This window comes from Pyrgilauda ruficollis, unplaced genomic scaffold (assembly GCF_017590135.1).
Source record: "Pyrgilauda ruficollis isolate IOZ18807 unplaced genomic scaffold, ASM1759013v1 scaffold43, whole genome shotgun sequence".
NCBI lineage: Eukaryota > Metazoa > Chordata > Aves > Passeriformes > Passeridae > Pyrgilauda > Pyrgilauda ruficollis.
This window is the reverse complement of record NW_024525823.1, coordinates 6,779,305-6,796,840: the sequence shown is the minus strand read 5'-3', so window position 1 is coordinate 6,796,840 and position 17,536 is coordinate 6,779,305. Positions and strand designations below refer to the sequence as shown.

The window sequence follows — 17,536 nt, the reverse complement described above, 5'->3', positions numbered from 1 at the left end:
AGCTGAAGGAATTTTTATCTGTGTATATATAATGGTCAGGAGACCATCTAATTTTCTTCCTTATTTCTGTGGAGAAGTCCTGCTACATTTTCAAATCTACACATCAGCAGCAGGGATTAGGGTCTGTCAATTGCAGATGTGTGAGGAAAGGATATTGTTTCAGTGTAAGGATGGAAGGAATTACTTGTGGTCCTTCTCTGAAGGAATTTGGCAAAGCTAAGGAAGTTTGTCAAATAGAAATTGTGAGGGATGAAGAACAAGGTTATACCCATTGCTGTGTTCTTCCTAGTGCTGCTTCCTGTCTTCCCACAACAGCTTCATCCTTTCTGTGATGTTTCCATTGAAAATATCCAGTAGAGTCTGGAGAGACACCACATTACTACTCTGAAACAGAGTGGTCTGTGTAATCAATTCCATTTCAGCTGTTGAATTTAAAATAAAATGCCCATTCTTTAAATGGAGCTCAGATTCATTCCTTTTGTAAACTAGAAGGAAAACCAGGGAAAAACCTTTAAGTGGTGTTACGTTGCAGTAAACTTTACGCAAAGTGTTTTGAAGACGAGTGAAGAGAGCAAAGTGCTTGTGTTGCTGAATTGACAGCACCAGTGTTGTCTTTTCATCCAGGTTGTTTAAAAACCTTGTGAAGGATGAGTAGGGCTCAGAGTCCATTTTTTTACTGTGCTTGATAGAGTCTGAATCATATCTTTTAACTCTGGAGAAAGTACTCTACCAAAATGTCTTCTATTCTGTGATTTCCCTGCATTCCTTCCAGCGTGGAGCTTCATGTCCATTAAAATACACCTCTTTTTCTCTAGTCAGAGTTGAATCTTCCTTGACAGTCAACTGCAGTCATGAACTGGGCTGCTGTACCTGCAACAGTGAACATATGGCCCATGTGACACCATGTATAATGCTTTGGGAATTCTGAACTCTTATAGATAAGTCCTCAGGAAACTACGTGAAATTCTGATTTCAGGAAAATGAAGGAGGACATTCATTAAGTGATTGGTTGGATGTCCTGAGTAATTTTGTGAACTAAGTGAATTACCAACATTTATATTTATTTTTTCAAGTAATATATAGAAATTTTGAGCTTGAGTAATTAGACTCAAAGTAAAATTAAAGAGTCTTGAAGGGCTAAAGCTCTGCCTTTTTGATAAACAAGTTACTACACCTGAAAAGGGTAAATTAAGTTTCACCAAATTTCTGCTCTTTAACACTACAGATCTCTTCTGGGACTGAAACATAGCATAATCTTTTGGACTATTTTATATTTGAATGAATTGGAGAGGTCAGAGCATGTGTTCTACCTTGCTGTGGAATGAGCAATCAAATTGTTGTGTCCAGAATTTACATCATGTTATACACTTAGTCTGCCTAAATAGTAGGAGAGATTTTATCTTTAACAGTCATCTCTTTTCCCTATATTCATCCTAAAGAGATGGCCTTTGTGTTGACTTTTTAGAAGCAGAAGAATACATCCCTACAAAAAGTGGTGAAGTAATACTTCCTTGGAAAGAAAGAAAAAAGAAGAAGCACTGGCAGCACTGTTGCAAAATGTGTTTAAAGGGTATGGAATTACTTGCATGTGCATTTGTCACCTGCAAGTAATGGGTCATCCCCTGGGCTATACCCAGTCTAAACCAGCACTTTGGAAGATGCTGATGCAGAGTGGAAAATTAAAAATACAATGGAAGTTTGTTTTCTCTCAGTGTGTGGTTGCTCCTGCTCATCCCGAGTACCTGTGAGGAACCAGGCTTCTCAAAAACATGTTGAGGAGTGGAAAACAGTGGGAAGAGAGATTATGAATAGACTGTCTTTGGTCTGTTTTGGGATGCTGTTTTCAAGCACTAATTCTGGCAATTCTTTCTTCTCTTCCCTGATCTCTGAACCTTTTTAAAATGGAACTCAACTGTCAGAAGAGATGCAGTTGAGAGCACTTCATTTTTCATCTAACTTCCTTTCTCCTCAGACTTACGTCTCAGAAACGTGAGCACTGGTCAGGCAGAAAGGCAGCAACGAGAATGAGGACAGCTCGGATAGTGTTTGCTGCTCTTATGCTGGCAGACTGCATGATTTTCTGGAAAATCAGTTCACTCTTGCCATTTTCCCCTTATATAAAACAGTAGGGAATAAATTTAACAGGAGATGTTGATTGCTTTCAAATTTTCTGATGAAAAGTGCTACATAAGAGCTAGACATTGTATCATTTCATGAGTACTACTGAATCTGTAATAATTTTTCTTCCTCTGTCATTTTGGGATGCAGAGGAAAATTGCCTGGTTTACTCGTTTCTCATTTCCTTCCCCAGCGCTCAGGACCCCAGGCCACTGAAGTTAAGCAAGAGATGCTTTTCATAGATCAGATTAAGGGTTTGTGAGGTAACACAGTCTCATGCAAGCATCCCACTGTGCTCTTGAAACTGGAATTCCATTCCTGGTAGTGATCTGTATAGCCTTACATTTACCTTAAAAGTATTTTTTAATATATTTGGAAATAAGGGAAGTAATATTAATACTAAATTCTCACTAACATATAATCCTCAATATGTCACTAAATGGTATTTAATATAATAAGGATTCTTCTAAGAGGAAGAGGTACAATTGTTCACAAATGTTTCACCAAGCTTGTATTAAGTCAGTTAAAATTGCCTTGGAGAGTAGAGTTGCACTAAAAAGAGGGAGGAGAGGTGGAAAAAAGAAACCCCAAAACAGGGTCCTGCTCAGTCTAGAGTTTCAGGCAAGAGAGGAAAAGGTCTAGTTATCCAGAGCCAGCTGCATTGTTAAAAGTTCATACTATCACTTTGACATTTAGAGTAGGACTCTGTGTCTTTGTAAATTCCTCTTTGTATTACCAGTGTAGGTCTCTGAGCTCAGACCATTTCACAAACCATAACATTTTTGAGTGAGTGATTGATCTGTATTATGTGTCCTAGCCATCAGAAGAATCTTGGGATGTTGCTTGTATAAACTGTAATACAATCTGATCCTGGGCATTTAGTTACAGACTTTCATAGACCTATTGGCGATCCTCAGTCCTCCTGGATTTGGGAATAAGGCTTATCTGATACCTTAAAAAAAAAAGGTGGGGGGGTGAGGGTTGTTGTTTAAAAAAAAAAATAAAAAGAGCCCCTCATTTTCTCTGTTCCCCCCCTTAAATAACTCAACACATCTGGTAACACTGTAGGATCATTGTCCTTTCAGTTCCTTCAAAGCTCATATTGCTACAATATTTCTTCGGTGTCTAGTTTCCTAAAGGGCAATGTGATTTTTTTTTTTTCAGGCTGTTTTTGTAGGTCTTGCAAATTAACCCATATGCATTGCAAGAAAAAACATGACTTTTAATCAGCACCATTTCTAAAGTTAGCGCTTGCTGTGTGTATATGAATATGTATATGAACCAGTGTTCAAAAAAAAGAAAACACAACCTTTCTGCTAGTACTCAAAACTAGCATACAAATGTGGTTTTATTATCAAATAAAGCATGCCTAAATGTTAGAGTATCTTTCCGTTAGGGCTTTTATCATTTGACTTCTTGTCTTCAGTTACAAGAATGATAAAAATTGAAACTAAATCTTTTAATTCAATAAGAACTACATTGAATTTTAGGAAGCAAAAAGAGGAATCAGATACAGACTCATATGCATAGGAAATTAAACATTCAAGAAATTAAAACTTTGTGAACAACCAGAGGTAGCCTTAAGGTGTGCTTATTTGAAATGCCTGCATTTAATTTTACAATAAATCTGAGTATTTTGTTCCAATTAAGACAGTTCATGTGCACAACTTCAAATTTTACAGTAGTTCCAGGGAGACCATGGACTACTTGTTTTACATTCTGGATCAAGTTCAGATTTTTAGGCTTCGCTTGAATAAAATAAAAAGCCTGAACCCTGAAGATAATACAGATTGATAAATCTGATTTAAACATTCCCGTGTTGCAGACTTTCAGTGTATGTGGTACAGCTGAGCCTCAGGCCATGCACTAAATACATCCACAGTGCATTCCCAGGGCACCTGAATACCAAATGATCACGTTTGAAAGGTTACCTTTCTATGGATTCTGACTTTTCTGTATTAGCCACGAAGATTAGAATTTTAACAGCTCCCAAGGAGAGGTATTGTGAAGTATTTACTTGGCAGGAAAAAAACAAAACAAAACAAAGCCCAGATGAGGTACTGTCTCATATTCATGAACTGGGATTTATTAGTTCTGTGAACGTCCTTGTGAGAATACACTCTATAGTTCACACTGTAGGAAAAACAAGTCTTGTTTTTCATTTATATTAACTTAAAACTTTGATAGAAGAGTTACTGTAGTAGAGGTTTTAGCAGAGACATATCACAGAATATATCCCAGTAAATCTTGAAGTCTTTCACAATTAGCTTTCTTCATGGTTTATCTCTCTGGAAATCTGGCAGTAGCTTTGTTAGTCAATTTGGTGGTAATTAAAGATGTAAGGCTTTTTCTCCTTTTCTTTTACAGGTTGTGGAACTCATTTCAAGTGCTATTGGTGACTTAGTTCAAGGGATATATTATGAAAACTCAAAATCATCTGAGGTAAGAATTTAACTAGATTTATGTACCCTAGGCAATTGGTGATATTAATGTGTGACTACTGTAAATACGATGACTTTCTCACCTGTTTAACAGGAAGGAGAGGGAACAAGAGTTGTTAGTCCTGGTGGGTTTCAGCAGTAATATCATTATGACACCTGTAAACTCTGATAGAAGTTTCTAGAAATGCTCAAGGAGGAACTATTTTGTTTTTGTGAGTGCTTAGTAGAATACTGTCATGTGTCATTACCAGGAGCTCTAGGCAGATCTTACTACAGGCTTTCCAAATGCTTCCAGAGGTTCCTAGCCAAGGTTCTGTTAGAGGTATTCATTACAATGTTATCTACATCATTAATATTTTCATGTCAAAGCTGTTGTTTCCAAGCCCAAAGAGGTTTACAGAATGCTTCTTCTTGAATTTATGACATGTCCTTTCTTCTGAGTTCTGTCCTGGAGTGCTAGGAGTGTAGCCCTGTGTTCTCCATCAGAAGTCACTGTGCACATATTTCAGAAGTCAGCATGGGCCAAGGTAATAGCTGCCAGCATTTCACAACAAATAATCTTGTATTTCGTCAAAGGCAATTGCAGATAGTCTGTGTTATTGTTTGGCAAGAACAGTAATGAAAATTGGTCAGGTTAGATGTAGGTTTTTTTTATCTTTACTAGAATATTTAAGGGAATTTCTAGAGGCCATTTTTGAATTAGGCTTGCATGTTGGAGCAAAAAATAGTTTTTTTCATTTTCATTTTTTCATTTACTTTCAAACTAGTGTTTTTTTCAATTTTTTCATTTTATTGCATGTCTTAACACATGCAATAAAATCAGTAATCTAAAGCTGCCATGACCTCTACAGGTTTCATCATAGCAAGTTTTCAGTCACTGATGAGCACTGTGTATATGTATCGATCTTGAAGTCCACTGAGGTAGATAGATTCACTTCTAGTGGTGCTGTCTCACTTGCCTTGGAGACCTGAATCTTATGGTTCAGCAGGTGTTGTGTACCGAAATTGCAGCTCTGGTTTACTATTGCTGTGTTGTCATATGTAACAAAATTGATACCATGGTAAAATGCTGTTCTCATGGGCTGCTGCCCAGTAGATGCCTGCACCAAGCAACCCACAGTGGGCAAGTGGAGAGTGCCTCTGGACAACAGCGCTGTGTTCTGGAGGGTGCTGCTCCCCTGGACGCTCTCTGTCTCTCCTGCTCTGCAGCAGCAAAGCCATGTCACTAAAACTTACCTCACTGAAGTGTATCTGTCATTTTGACTGAAGCCAGGGAAGGGAATGATCACACTGCCGAGCTGAGTGAGAGCCTCCAGCAGGACAGCAGTAATGGCACACTCAGGAGCTGGCCACGGCCCCTGGGATGCATGGAAAGGATGGCTTGCCTGGAGTGTCCTCTGGCACCTCTCAGGACTGGATCCTGGGTGGAAGTGTGGCAGGAGGGCAGTGCTGGGAACCTGGCAGTGCTTCTGCACCTTCTGTGTTTAACCTGTGTATAAACTGACCTCAGCCTTCAGTGTTGCTCCCAAGGACTGTGCTCAGGGTTATATGTTAAAATAGATGACATCTTTGAGATTTTTGCCAAGAACAGTTGAAATGTTGTTTTCCATATTCCAGCAGGTTTCTAAATATGAATAGATTGCAGGTATATTTAAAAAACACTCATCTACTTTCTACTTTTTCATGTGTAGAGGTAAAGCTCTACAGGTTCATCTCAGCAATGAAACTGCATTTTCTTGAAACCATGGCCCCTCTGTAAATGAGAAATCTTGTGGACTAATTTGGGTTCCTGCCACTGCAGAAGATCTTTATCTTATCTTTCTTAATAATTCTTTTTCTATTTTCTGTTGCCTTACTGAAGCCCTCCACATGTGTGGATTGCAGGGGAAGTGTGAGATAAACTAAGCACAGCTGCATGACATTTACGCTGCCCTGGCCCAGTTACAAATAGCAAGGACTTATTTTGTTTCAGTGACTATTTCTGTCTAAGGAGAGTTGCAAGTACACTGTACCCTTCCTAAGGGGAGCCCAGTTAACTCAAAACACAATTAGCATGGTGCCGTAATAGAGACACTTACATGACAGTGTCTGAAGTTCAGCCTTTATAATGGGCAGTGTGTGGCTTCTGATGAGACCTACAACAAAGTGTGGCATCTGCTTTAATTTTTTATGTCTAGTTCTCTGAGAAATTTAGTTCCATATTGTGCTGAGACATATCCCTGCTGCTCTCCCTGCACTCTTCTGCCGAGGTGGTGTCCCATTCACGTCCTGAACATTTCTTTAGCAAAGACTGGCAAATAAACTAGCTCAGTTGTTGGTCTGTCTTATTTGTGTCCTTTGTGCATCTTCCCTCCTTCCCTAAGTGCAATTTGATTGAAACAAAATTATGAACTACATTTCCCAGAGGTAAGATAAATGCTTTAATCTGCTCTGCAACTAAATCTCAAATGTCAGACTTATTTTTCATTTTCAGAATAGGGCATAGGGATGCTAGTAATGCCATTTTCATTGCTGGGAATGTCCTAAATTTGGAAAAGCAGAAGGATGTCTTCTCACCTTGGTTTTTTTTTTCTTGAGGCAAGAAAACTGTACTTCATATGTTAAATGTCCTTAATGCAGTTGTTTTAAAGCTCTTTAGTACCATAAAATAAACTAACTTAGCACCAAGTTGTTTTGAACTTTGCTGAATGTCTACCTGAATGGTAAACAAAAATACAGAAATATCTCTGCAAAGTTAACCTTTCTTCTCTGAGACCCTAAGCTCATGTTTGCAAAGAAAAAAAAGAGTTTCAGTCTTCTTCATTTGGATAACCCAGTAGGAAAGTTCAAAGAATCATTTGACCTAACAAGACTGACCTGGTTTACTCCTGAATACATATAATGGATGTAATTATTTGACAGCTCCATTACCACTTTTTTTCCCCTGCACAGCCACGTGCAATCCTACAGCTGTCCCATTTTAGTACATTCTGTTTGATCATGCTTCATCTTTTCTGCATAGGTAAATCATTAGATCTGTGTGAAACTAGGAAAGAAAAAGCAAATATTTAACTTTTCATCATTATTTGAAGTGACGATACAAAATATGAAGTGTAGGCTTTGACACAGCCTGAAGGTTAAGGCTTGTCACTCATGTTCAAAGTAACAAACAGCTGCTGTGGTTTAAGATATTGCATTAGCAATATTTAGCTTATGTGTTGGACTATAACCTGGATCTGAAAGAGATATGGTAAACTATTGCAGTTTTCTGTGTTAAATCCCCTCTCAGCCCAAAATTCTACAAATGAAGGACATTCTTCCCAGTTCCCATTTGCCTTCCCTAAATCTAGGTCTAATTTGGGAGTAAAAATTTTGCCTTAGTGAGTGCAAAGTTGAAAATTGTCTAGTCAGGCCTTCAGTTGTGATTGTGGTTATCTGTTTTTAACAGAAAAAACCCATTGCTCTGAGTCTCTGTTTCCAGCTTTTAGGAGGCTGAAGGCTTCTAAATTGTTTGCTAACTCAGAGAATATTGTCATATTTATAAACCTCCTCTGTTTTAATATTCCAGATCATTTAACAAATGCTAAGGGGAGTTACTTTAATATTCCTGTCAATTCACTGAACCAGGGGTAAGAGATACAAGAAAGCTCAAGGCCAAACAGCAGAACCAAGAGAGGGACTTGTGCGTGTTGGCTCTTGTGCTTAACCTTCCAGAATACTCTTGCAATCTTAAAGCATGAGGGACTTTGAGGGGAAATAGCTTGGTTGGGTTTTGGCAATTGTTTTTTGTCTTCAGAATATGTAGCTGATGATAAGTGTGCATTAGCAAAGCTCATCATAGTGTCAACGTGGGACTATTATGTAAGATAGGACCATTCCCAACATGTTCCATTGATGGCCGGAAGAGCTGTTAGGAATTTTTGATGCAATTTTGTGAAAGTTGTGCATAACTAATATGTAAAACAAGTTTAAAAAATAAAGGCCTTAGTAGCGAGTACTCGTTGTATCAAACAGTGAATTAACAGGTGTTTATTTTAGATCACGGTAGGGTTTTTAATGAAAATTAGTTTATTTTCTGGAAAAGGATGGTCTAGTGCAGTGAGCTGTGCCAATACTTCTTTGATGTTTGGTCCCTGGCCCTGCTTTGAGGAGTAATGTTTTGGAATACTGCACATGTCCATCAACTGACTGCTGTGAGTCTGTACTATAAGTAATGGATTTATTTATTATTTTACTATAGGAAGTAAACCAAATATGTTTTGAGTTATATAAAACACCTTTTAGCAGGGCAGCAGAGCCAGAGCTTTTTTTAAACAAATGTTTTTGTTGCAAGACTAAAGAAAAGCATAAAATATGGAATTTCAGTAAAGAGCATCTGTGAAAAGAACAGGAAAATGTGTTTGGGGGGAAAAAGAGCCTAGCTAGAAAGAAGGCCAATGTTATTTATTTACTGCTTTTGTTCTTTTAAATACTAAGTTTTTCCAGGGAGATTTAAAAGTAACAGATGTGAAGAGATATTTGTCTTTATGATAAGTTTACAAACTTTTATTTTAAAACCAGGTATTGTTGTTTTTACAGTGTCATGATAAAAGTAGTCAGTAGTTTGCTTTATTGGCCCATTTTCAGACACCCTTGTTCTTCCAAAAGCAGTGAAGATGTGTATTAATAGACCAATAAAACATGCCCTGTCATGTTCAGCAAGCATGAATACATCTGCTGAAAGCTTATGTGAATCATGTGTGAAATGTTTTACAGGGTCTTGCTGCTGGTAGAGTCATTCATAGTTGCACTGGATTGTATTTATGTAAAACAAAAGTTCTTGAAATACCTAATTTAAAACTTTGACTATGCAAGGTAAAATTATTTCTATGTCTTTCTGTGGATTATTTGCCCATTGAGAACTGAACTAATGTTTGATATAAATGATTCAGACATTTGGATCATTTTGTGCAAGAGCAGATGGTTAAGAAAGAGCTGCCATGGTATGGAAATAAATGATGGGCTCTGTTACAAACTATAGCTGAAGTTTAAAGTCTATGACTTCTGCTCCTTCTTAGTTTTGCAAATGGGTTTGTGCACTTTTAAGACATGTTTTTCATTCATATTTCCTTAATACATTTTCAGCTGAGCCTCATATAAGAATCTTCTTTGGTGAGATAAATCAAACTGTGCTATTGTAAGTGTTGCTTTTTTACTGGAGATCCTTGGTACTGTCACTGAGAGCTGCCCTTCCTGATGGTTATGATCACATATTTTGTCCCACAGTTTAATTCTCTAAAAGTTTTTTTTTTTTTTTTCCTGAGGTGATTGTTTTAAACACAGTTTAAATCATGGAAGTAGTTTAATAAAAGAAAATCTCAACTAGACAATTTCTAACAAAGCAGTAACTGACCTTGCCAATAGAAAAATGGGAGCACCCTCAGCTGTTCTTCATTTCCCACTGGAAATGATGATCGACAGAGCTGTATTTGGATATTTTCCCTGTGCACTCATGCTGACATTGTACAAACTATCTCTAGAGTTGGCTGTTTTCTTCCAGTGATGGTGAGGGGTTCAGCTCTCTTCGTGCACCACTTCCTGCCCCTCTGACAGCATCAGGGGTGCTTGTGATCTGCACCCATTTCTTGGTGAGAGAATTTATGAATGAGGTCGGTCCACAAGCATTAGTTAATCAAATGTCTGAGCACTGTCAACTGCAACTAGAATTCATTTGACTTTAGAGAGGTTTTATAAGAAAGTCTTAGGAGTCTTTCTGGGCCAGCTGATATCCACCCACTGCTGACAAAACAAAACAAAGCTTACAAAGCAGTGAAAATTTCTCTAGAGCTGACATGATATCAGATTTTACAGCCTTTGCAATCTAGAAGTAGTTTGGGTTTTCCCTTGATGTTTTTAAAATAGTGTTTAGATATTGTCCTACATACCCTTGTAAGAATGTGGTGTGGTTGGCAGACGCTTTATATATAACGTGAGAGTTAAGCTTGGGAAAAAATAGCATTGTTGGAAAATTTTGCTGAAGAAAAGATGTGTCTGCCTCTGTCTTAAGCAGCAAAAGCTTTAGGGGTATGTGGTCATAAGAAGTTCTTTAATTAAAATCAGCTATATTCTGGCATGCAAGTTCATATGCTAAAGCACATCCATATGGACATAATACCTTTTTACAACTGGCTTGTTTCTGTAGCCCAGAGATTTACAATACTTACGTTTTTAAGATTTCAATCTTCAAATATGTGTTCAATTCTTGTGGGCTTTTTGAAGTTAGATGCTCATTTTAGGTGCTTGAAGCTTTTACGTAATGTTCATGTAGTGGACAATAACTTTTTCTGCCATCATTTTTAATCCTGTTAATGAAATTGAAACTTGTTTAGGAATATGGTTTTGTAACAAATCAGAGAATTAATTTTCTTGTATACATTGAGTTGTAAGCTGTTTAAGCTTCTTCAATTCCTTCAGTTGATATTGGATAGTGTCTGCACTTCTCTTGCTGCTCAAAGGTTACAGAAAGCAATCATTTTCAATTTATGGGTCTTCTGATATATTTTGTTAACTTCAAAATTGTTTCAAGATACCTTTCTAGAGTATTTTTTCTTAATTGATGTAAAGCAAATGATTATAAAAATCACTGCCAATTTTCAGTATCATCCAGCGAATTTTAGTAAGTACTGTTTTTTCACTGAGCAGATTGGTTGTTAAGGAAAAGATTGTGTTTCGTCTTCCAACAGCTCCTGATTTTAAATTTAAAATAAATTGACCTATATCTAAATGGAAAAAAAGAGACTTGATATATGGGAAACTACTTGAATTAAATGCTCATTTTGACATTTTGCCAGTCGTGGGAATTTGCACATGCTCTGGGCTGAGTTAAAATATTAAAACAAAAATACAGAAACAGAGGAAAGTTTAGGCTTGACTTTGTAAGTTGTCATATGCATAATAGCAAACATGTGGTTTCACTGTTCTTCACTTTCCTTGTATAACTTAATAGTATGTCTGAAAGCAAAGGCATTTTGATACAGCTCTGTGTTACTTGGCATTGCAGAATTCTCCTACTTTTTCCATTAGTCTCAAATTATCCTCTCCCTTGTAATACAGCACTTCTGGGTGATATCCATAAGGGAGGAAAATTAGAGCTGAACGGATGGATTCTATTTCATTTGTTACTGATTTCATGACAGATAATACCTTGGTAGAAAACTATAGGGTCACACAGAATTACTTCTTGCTCATTTCTAAGTAATTTAATTGACATAACTTTGAGGGAAAAGGTTTGTGGTATAAGAGGGGTTTTTATATTACTCTGTTAAAGAATATCTTTTGGCTTAGTGTTCATTACAGATTTAGCTGAACTGAGTAATTACAACATTTTAAACATTTTTGTGCTTTTTTTTTTTTTTTTCTGTAGCTTCTCATTACTGGTTTTATTGTTTCTAAGCAAAACAGCTGTGATCTTTTCTGGTTTTGAGGGTCTTTTTCCCCCCTCCTTAGAGAGTACCCAAAGGCATGGCGGTATGTGAGACAGATTAAAGTAATGTCTAGTTTTGAATATGTGAGTGAATTAGTAGCATATTAACACCTTACAAGTCAAAGAAATGGCAGCTGAATTTGGATTTTAGGAGAAAGTATTTGATTTGTGTTAATTAAAACACTGTGGAAAGTAATCCAAATAAATACATTGGATACAAAAGATTTTGAGACAGGTTGAGCATCTCTGACCTTACAGTTAAGGTGGTAAAGTTCAGTAGAGACATAACTGACTCTGTCAGCCCCTGAGAAATTTAATTAATCCTTGACACTTCTAACTTGCAACTTTATTTATTTTTTAATACTTTCAGTCGCTCCTCACCCTTAATATGGGAGCAGAAGAGGTACAAGCCCTTCATTTTTTCAGTGCAGTCTATAAGAATTTTCAACACCTGTTATAATTATACTTTTTCTTGACTACAAAGGAGAAATTGTAGGAACTTCTCAAGTTTGTTTGGAATTGTTGGTTCTTGGTAACTGGGAAGGGGCTGAAGTGCAAGTGTACTCTGGGGGGGGGTGGGGGTTGCTTATTGGGTTTGTTTTGGAGTTTTGGTTGTGGGGGTTTTTTTCTCCCCAGTCCCTCATGAGGACTATAGTTTCTGTTAATGTTCTGTGTGATGATACAGTAATTAAAAAAAGATTTATATTGAATCTGTTGACAGCTCCATATATTTTGCATTGTACTTTTTGAGAGGAAAATGAAAAAAGTTTTTGTTTGAAACTGCCAATATATTTATGCTGATACTTTCCTCTGTTCATCCCTAAAATAATTTATTTGGCACCATGGCACCCAGAGTTTGTTTTGTTACGTGCTACATGTTACTCACCCCTGCCACACTATTAACTTCTGTGAGCTGATGCGTGCAGTTTTGGTGTTTTCATGTTAGCCTTTGTTTCCTTTTCAGGAGAACTGCCTCACAGATGACATTGGCATATCTAGGTGGAAGGAGCAGGTTTTCCTGTCGCACAGTGCCTTGCTGGCCAAGAGCTGCCAGGCTGCAATGGAGCTAGCAAAGCACAGCCCTGAGATCCAGGACATGGCATTCCAGTATGGGAAGCATATGTCTATGAGTCATAAGGTACACCTTTTTCTTTTGTTCTAGGAGCTTAAATATAGAAGGAAAGGCTTGTAAGATGTGTTGCTCGTGAGCTCTGTTGTATACTGCATGACTTATACTGTGGACTTTAGCCAGCAGGTGAGTGTTGAGAAATTTGACTGCTGTATGGAGTGAGATGTTTGCAGAAACTGTTGGTATGAACAGAGCTTGTGAACTACCAAGATCACACTCTTGGCAATGGAGCTCATTATATTAAAGTCTCTGTTAACTTCCTTCTAGCACATCTTTCTGCAGCAGCTTAAAACTCTGCCTTCTCTGTTCCTTTTTTATTCCTAAATCCACTGTTCCATTAATAGGAGTTGCAGGAGGAAACATGTCATAGAATATGTTGAATTGGAAGGGATCCACAAGGATCGTCGAGTCCAACTCCCAGCCCTGCACAGAACCATCCCCAAGAGTCACACCCTGTCTGAGAGCATCATCCAAACACTTCTGAACTCTCTCAGGCTTGGTGCTGTGACCACTTCCCTGGGGAGCCTGTTCCAGTGCCAAACCATTCTCTGGGTGAAAAACCTTTTCTAGTGTTCAACCTAAACCTCCCCTGGCACAACTTCAGGCCATTCCTTCAGGCCCTGTCACTGGTCACAACAGAGAAGAGATCAGTGCCTGCTGCTCCTGTTCCCCTCACGAGGATGTTGAAGACTGCAGTGAGGTCTCCCCTCAGTCTCCTTCAGGCTGAACAGACCAAGTGACCTCAGCCACTCCTCATACAGCTTCCCCTCAAGGCCCTTCATCATCTTTGTAGCCTCATTTGGACACTCTGCCCTAGTTTCATGCCTTTCTTATATTGTGGCACCCAGAACTGCCCCCAGCACTCGAGGTGAGGCTGCCCCAGTGCAGAGCAGATCAGGACAATCCCCTCCCTTACCTGGCTGGTGATGCTGAGCTTGGTGGCCCCCAGGACACCGCTGGTCCTCCTGGCTGGCAGGGCACTGCTGACTCAGGCTCAACTTGTCATCAGCCAGGATCTCCAGGACCCTTTCTGCAGCACTGCTTTCCAGCCTCTCATTGCACAGTCTGTACATAATGTCTTGGGTCTTGGCTACTGGCATGCAGAGATTTATGCTGTGAGGCTCAATTGTCTGCAGCAGTACAGACTGAGCCACATCCCCTCTGAATAACCTGCTGTGGAGGGAACTTCCATAGAGGGCAGCTAGAAGTTGAGGAGGTCGGTCACCATGTCTGGACAGGAGCATCCTACACCTCTACAGCAGTAGGATTTCCTGGACAAGGTCTCTGACCTCCAGTAGAAGACATTGAGTCTGCAGCTGGAATTAGTCCAGAAGAAAACACAGATCTGCTTCTGCTATATTGCATCACTTGTGAGGTTAGATGTAGCTTGAGACAGGCAGACAGACCTTCCATCTGCTTCAGCTGAGTTGATTTATGCAGTTTCTAGTTCCTACAAGAGAAGGAAGTGGTTTTATAAAGCACAGTTTTACTGCCACAGGAATGCCACTATATGCTATTACTAGGTACAATTCTACCAGTAAATTACTTCAAGTGCAGTAATATCCTTAATAATTTGTATATGCTTTAATATTAATATATTCACCATTGACACTTAGTTGTGTATTAAGGATTTCATAATTTTCGTAGAAAGCTCCTAGCTATGTAGCATTTGCTTTGTCAGAAGGAAGGTCATGCTGTATCTGCTTCCTCAGGTACTCAAAAGTAGAATGTAGTACTCTGCACAGATGAAAACCTGATCTTCTTTCCACAAAAGACTTTCATTCTTCCACATTCTTCTTTCCACAAAAGACTGGATCATTCTCTCCTTTACATTTTTTATGTTCCTTGCCCACTCCACAGTCTCCTACCTGGCTGTGTTCCATGGCTTGCCCAGCTCTGCAAGCTGTCCTTTATCTGTGTCTTTGCAGACTCTCTTGCTTCTCTTTACCATATCTTTCCACCACTGCAAGGCTTTCAACATCTTTCTATCCCTCCCCCAAACTTGAAAAAGTGCAACCAGAGTACAAGTGTCAAAGAAGGAAGTGGTGAGTAGGTGTAGAATCAGGATGTGGACCTCAATTTGAGGAGGGGGTGGATACGTATAGACTGTTCCTGGGAACTGAATGTGTGTGTCTGTTCTTCTTTTCCAGCTACATTCGGACCTGCAGCCATTTGTTAAAGAAACTTCCAGTGACACCATGGCCTTCAGTTTAAATTCTGCTCCTGCAATCCTTCATCAGGAATTCCGTGGAAGGGAGGCATGGCTTAAACAGATTAGAGAGGTAAGATAAAACACTGTTTAGAATTTCCTGGTTTTGCCATTTGTTTATTTCTTCCTATCTATACTTTCAATCTGCACAGGAACTTAGAAATTAACAAAAGGTTTCCCTATGCTCTGCAGTGCTTAATACCTCTCTCATCCACACTTTAAACAAGGGGAAATGTAGGGACCTGACAGTCATGCTCTGTCAGACTTTTGTATATCAGTGTAACAGGCAGATTCATTTGCGTGGAGCATATGTGTGTTCCTCTGCACTGCTTGTGCAGTCCCACGTCTTAGTAAAGCTACTTTCACTGGCAGCTTAAAGTAGAGAACTTCAACCATCACTGTGGTTGAAAGGTAGGCACACATTTCCTTCTGCCAAAATTATGCTGGGAATAGTAATTTTCAGTGGAAGGGGAAAGATCCATGGAGCTTGGCTTTCTGACCACCACAAAATAATTTTGAGATCTAGCGGTCTGGTATCCTTGTTCTTAATTCTCTTATTTACCTATTTTTTCCTCTAATTTTTACATGAGGAAGGCAATAAGAATAAAATAACTACATGGTAACTGCCATGTACCACAGCAGGGTTCAAGTCCATTAATAGCTCCCTGGATGTTGCTGAAGGACAAATAGATAACTGTAGAAGATATCAAGAAGGGAAAGGGGGAGGGGGAAGCACCAAAATGGCCAAAATTAAGCATTCTGTTGAGTTCCCACATCAGTTGGACATGTTTTGTCTGTCTAAACAACAGTGATGACTGCCATTTGGAAATTCATGCGTGTTGTTTTACAGTTTGTTAGAAAGGCTGCTGCCTTCAATAAGAAGCTGGCTCTGTGCAAGCAAATTCATTCAAGATGTGCTTGCTGATGGCTCCTTTCTCTGCTGGTTTGAAAGCAGGAATCAGGTGCAGGATGTGGAATATAAACCTCTGTCTAGTTCTGACTTCACATACTGCAAGCAAGAGGCATGGTCTCTTCAGCTGTGAGATTTTGGGAAGTGTATGCAGAATCTACAGTTGTATTGAGCGGGGGGATCTTAAAATTAAGCAATCCCATTGCCACTTTGAAATTAGGGACTAGTGGTTCATAAAGCATTATGAGGATTTTTGGAATTCAACAGTCACAACACAAGGCTCATATGCGAGTTGAATGTAAATGGATTTGGAGTATTGCAGTTGGAGAATAATGGCATTTCCACAGCACAGTGTATAAAAGCTCTGAAACAGTTTCCCATCTGCAGAATCAAGAGGAGGTTGCAGGACTCCAGGAGTGCCGTCTGTCTGCTTACTAAATTTTCATACCAAAAATGGGCATTATGGAAACAATGAAGCAGTTCTGTCTGAAAAGGGTGGGCGTGCCAAGTGACATGCACTATGCAAAAGTATTTTCTATCTACTAGTACAGCTGTACTTCATACATTTATTTATTATACACACACTTTATATGTGGTATTTACTATGCTGCCACTACTACCAACTACAACATGGGACACCTAGTCCAGGAGCCTTTCTTGACTTGTGCTGGTTTAGAGAGGAAAGTTATCTTTGATTAACTACATGCTCTTTGAGATATCACCCACAGTCACATTCACTATGTGACATTCAGTGTAGGCCAAGAACTCAAACCAGAGATTTCCTCTTATTGGCAGTGCTTGTAAGGGTGCACTCATAAGCCATCCTCTCAAGCAATGCCATTTGTATGGTTTTAATAGGTCAAGCACATGCAGTGCACTCAGGCCTTCTGAGAAGCTTAACCAGTTGAGCAAGTCTGATGTAAAAGGTAAAAAAACCATCTGTGTGTCTGAGATGAGGGTCAGAGAAAGATAGAGAGCCAAAGTACTACTGTGAAGGTAAAAAAAGAAAAGAAAAAAAAAAAAAAAGCAGTGTTGCAGTCATAGTAAAGAAGGCTTAGGAGACAGATTGTATGAGGTTGCTGCCTGGAGGAGCACAACAGCCATTGACTTGAATGCTTGACAGGAGCAGATCATGAGAAAACATTCTTGCTGTTAATGGTAATGAGAATAAGCACAGGAGGAGGCACACTGAGCACCTTTCCTGCTATTGCTGCAGCTGAAAAGCATCTTCCTCAAGCATGTTGTCAGATTCTCTGCTGCAGTGTGAATCTGCATATAGGCAACCACT

At 38.9% G+C, this 17,536-nt stretch overlaps 1 protein-coding gene across 1 annotated transcript in view; it reads left to right on the top strand.

The window, feature by feature from the left end:
- The window catches only part of PDSS2 (decaprenyl diphosphate synthase subunit 2), a 111,966-nt gene that overhangs the window by 81,231 nt on the left and 13,199 nt on the right, over positions 1-17,536 (top strand). The window contains exons 4-6 of the mRNA XM_041478120.1: positions 4,486-4,560; positions 12,965-13,138; positions 15,280-15,411. Of these exons, the coding sequence (XP_041334054.1) occupies positions 4,486-4,560; positions 12,965-13,138; positions 15,280-15,411 (381 nt within the window). The remainder of the gene's footprint in view (positions 1-4,485; positions 4,561-12,964; positions 13,139-15,279; positions 15,412-17,536) is intronic.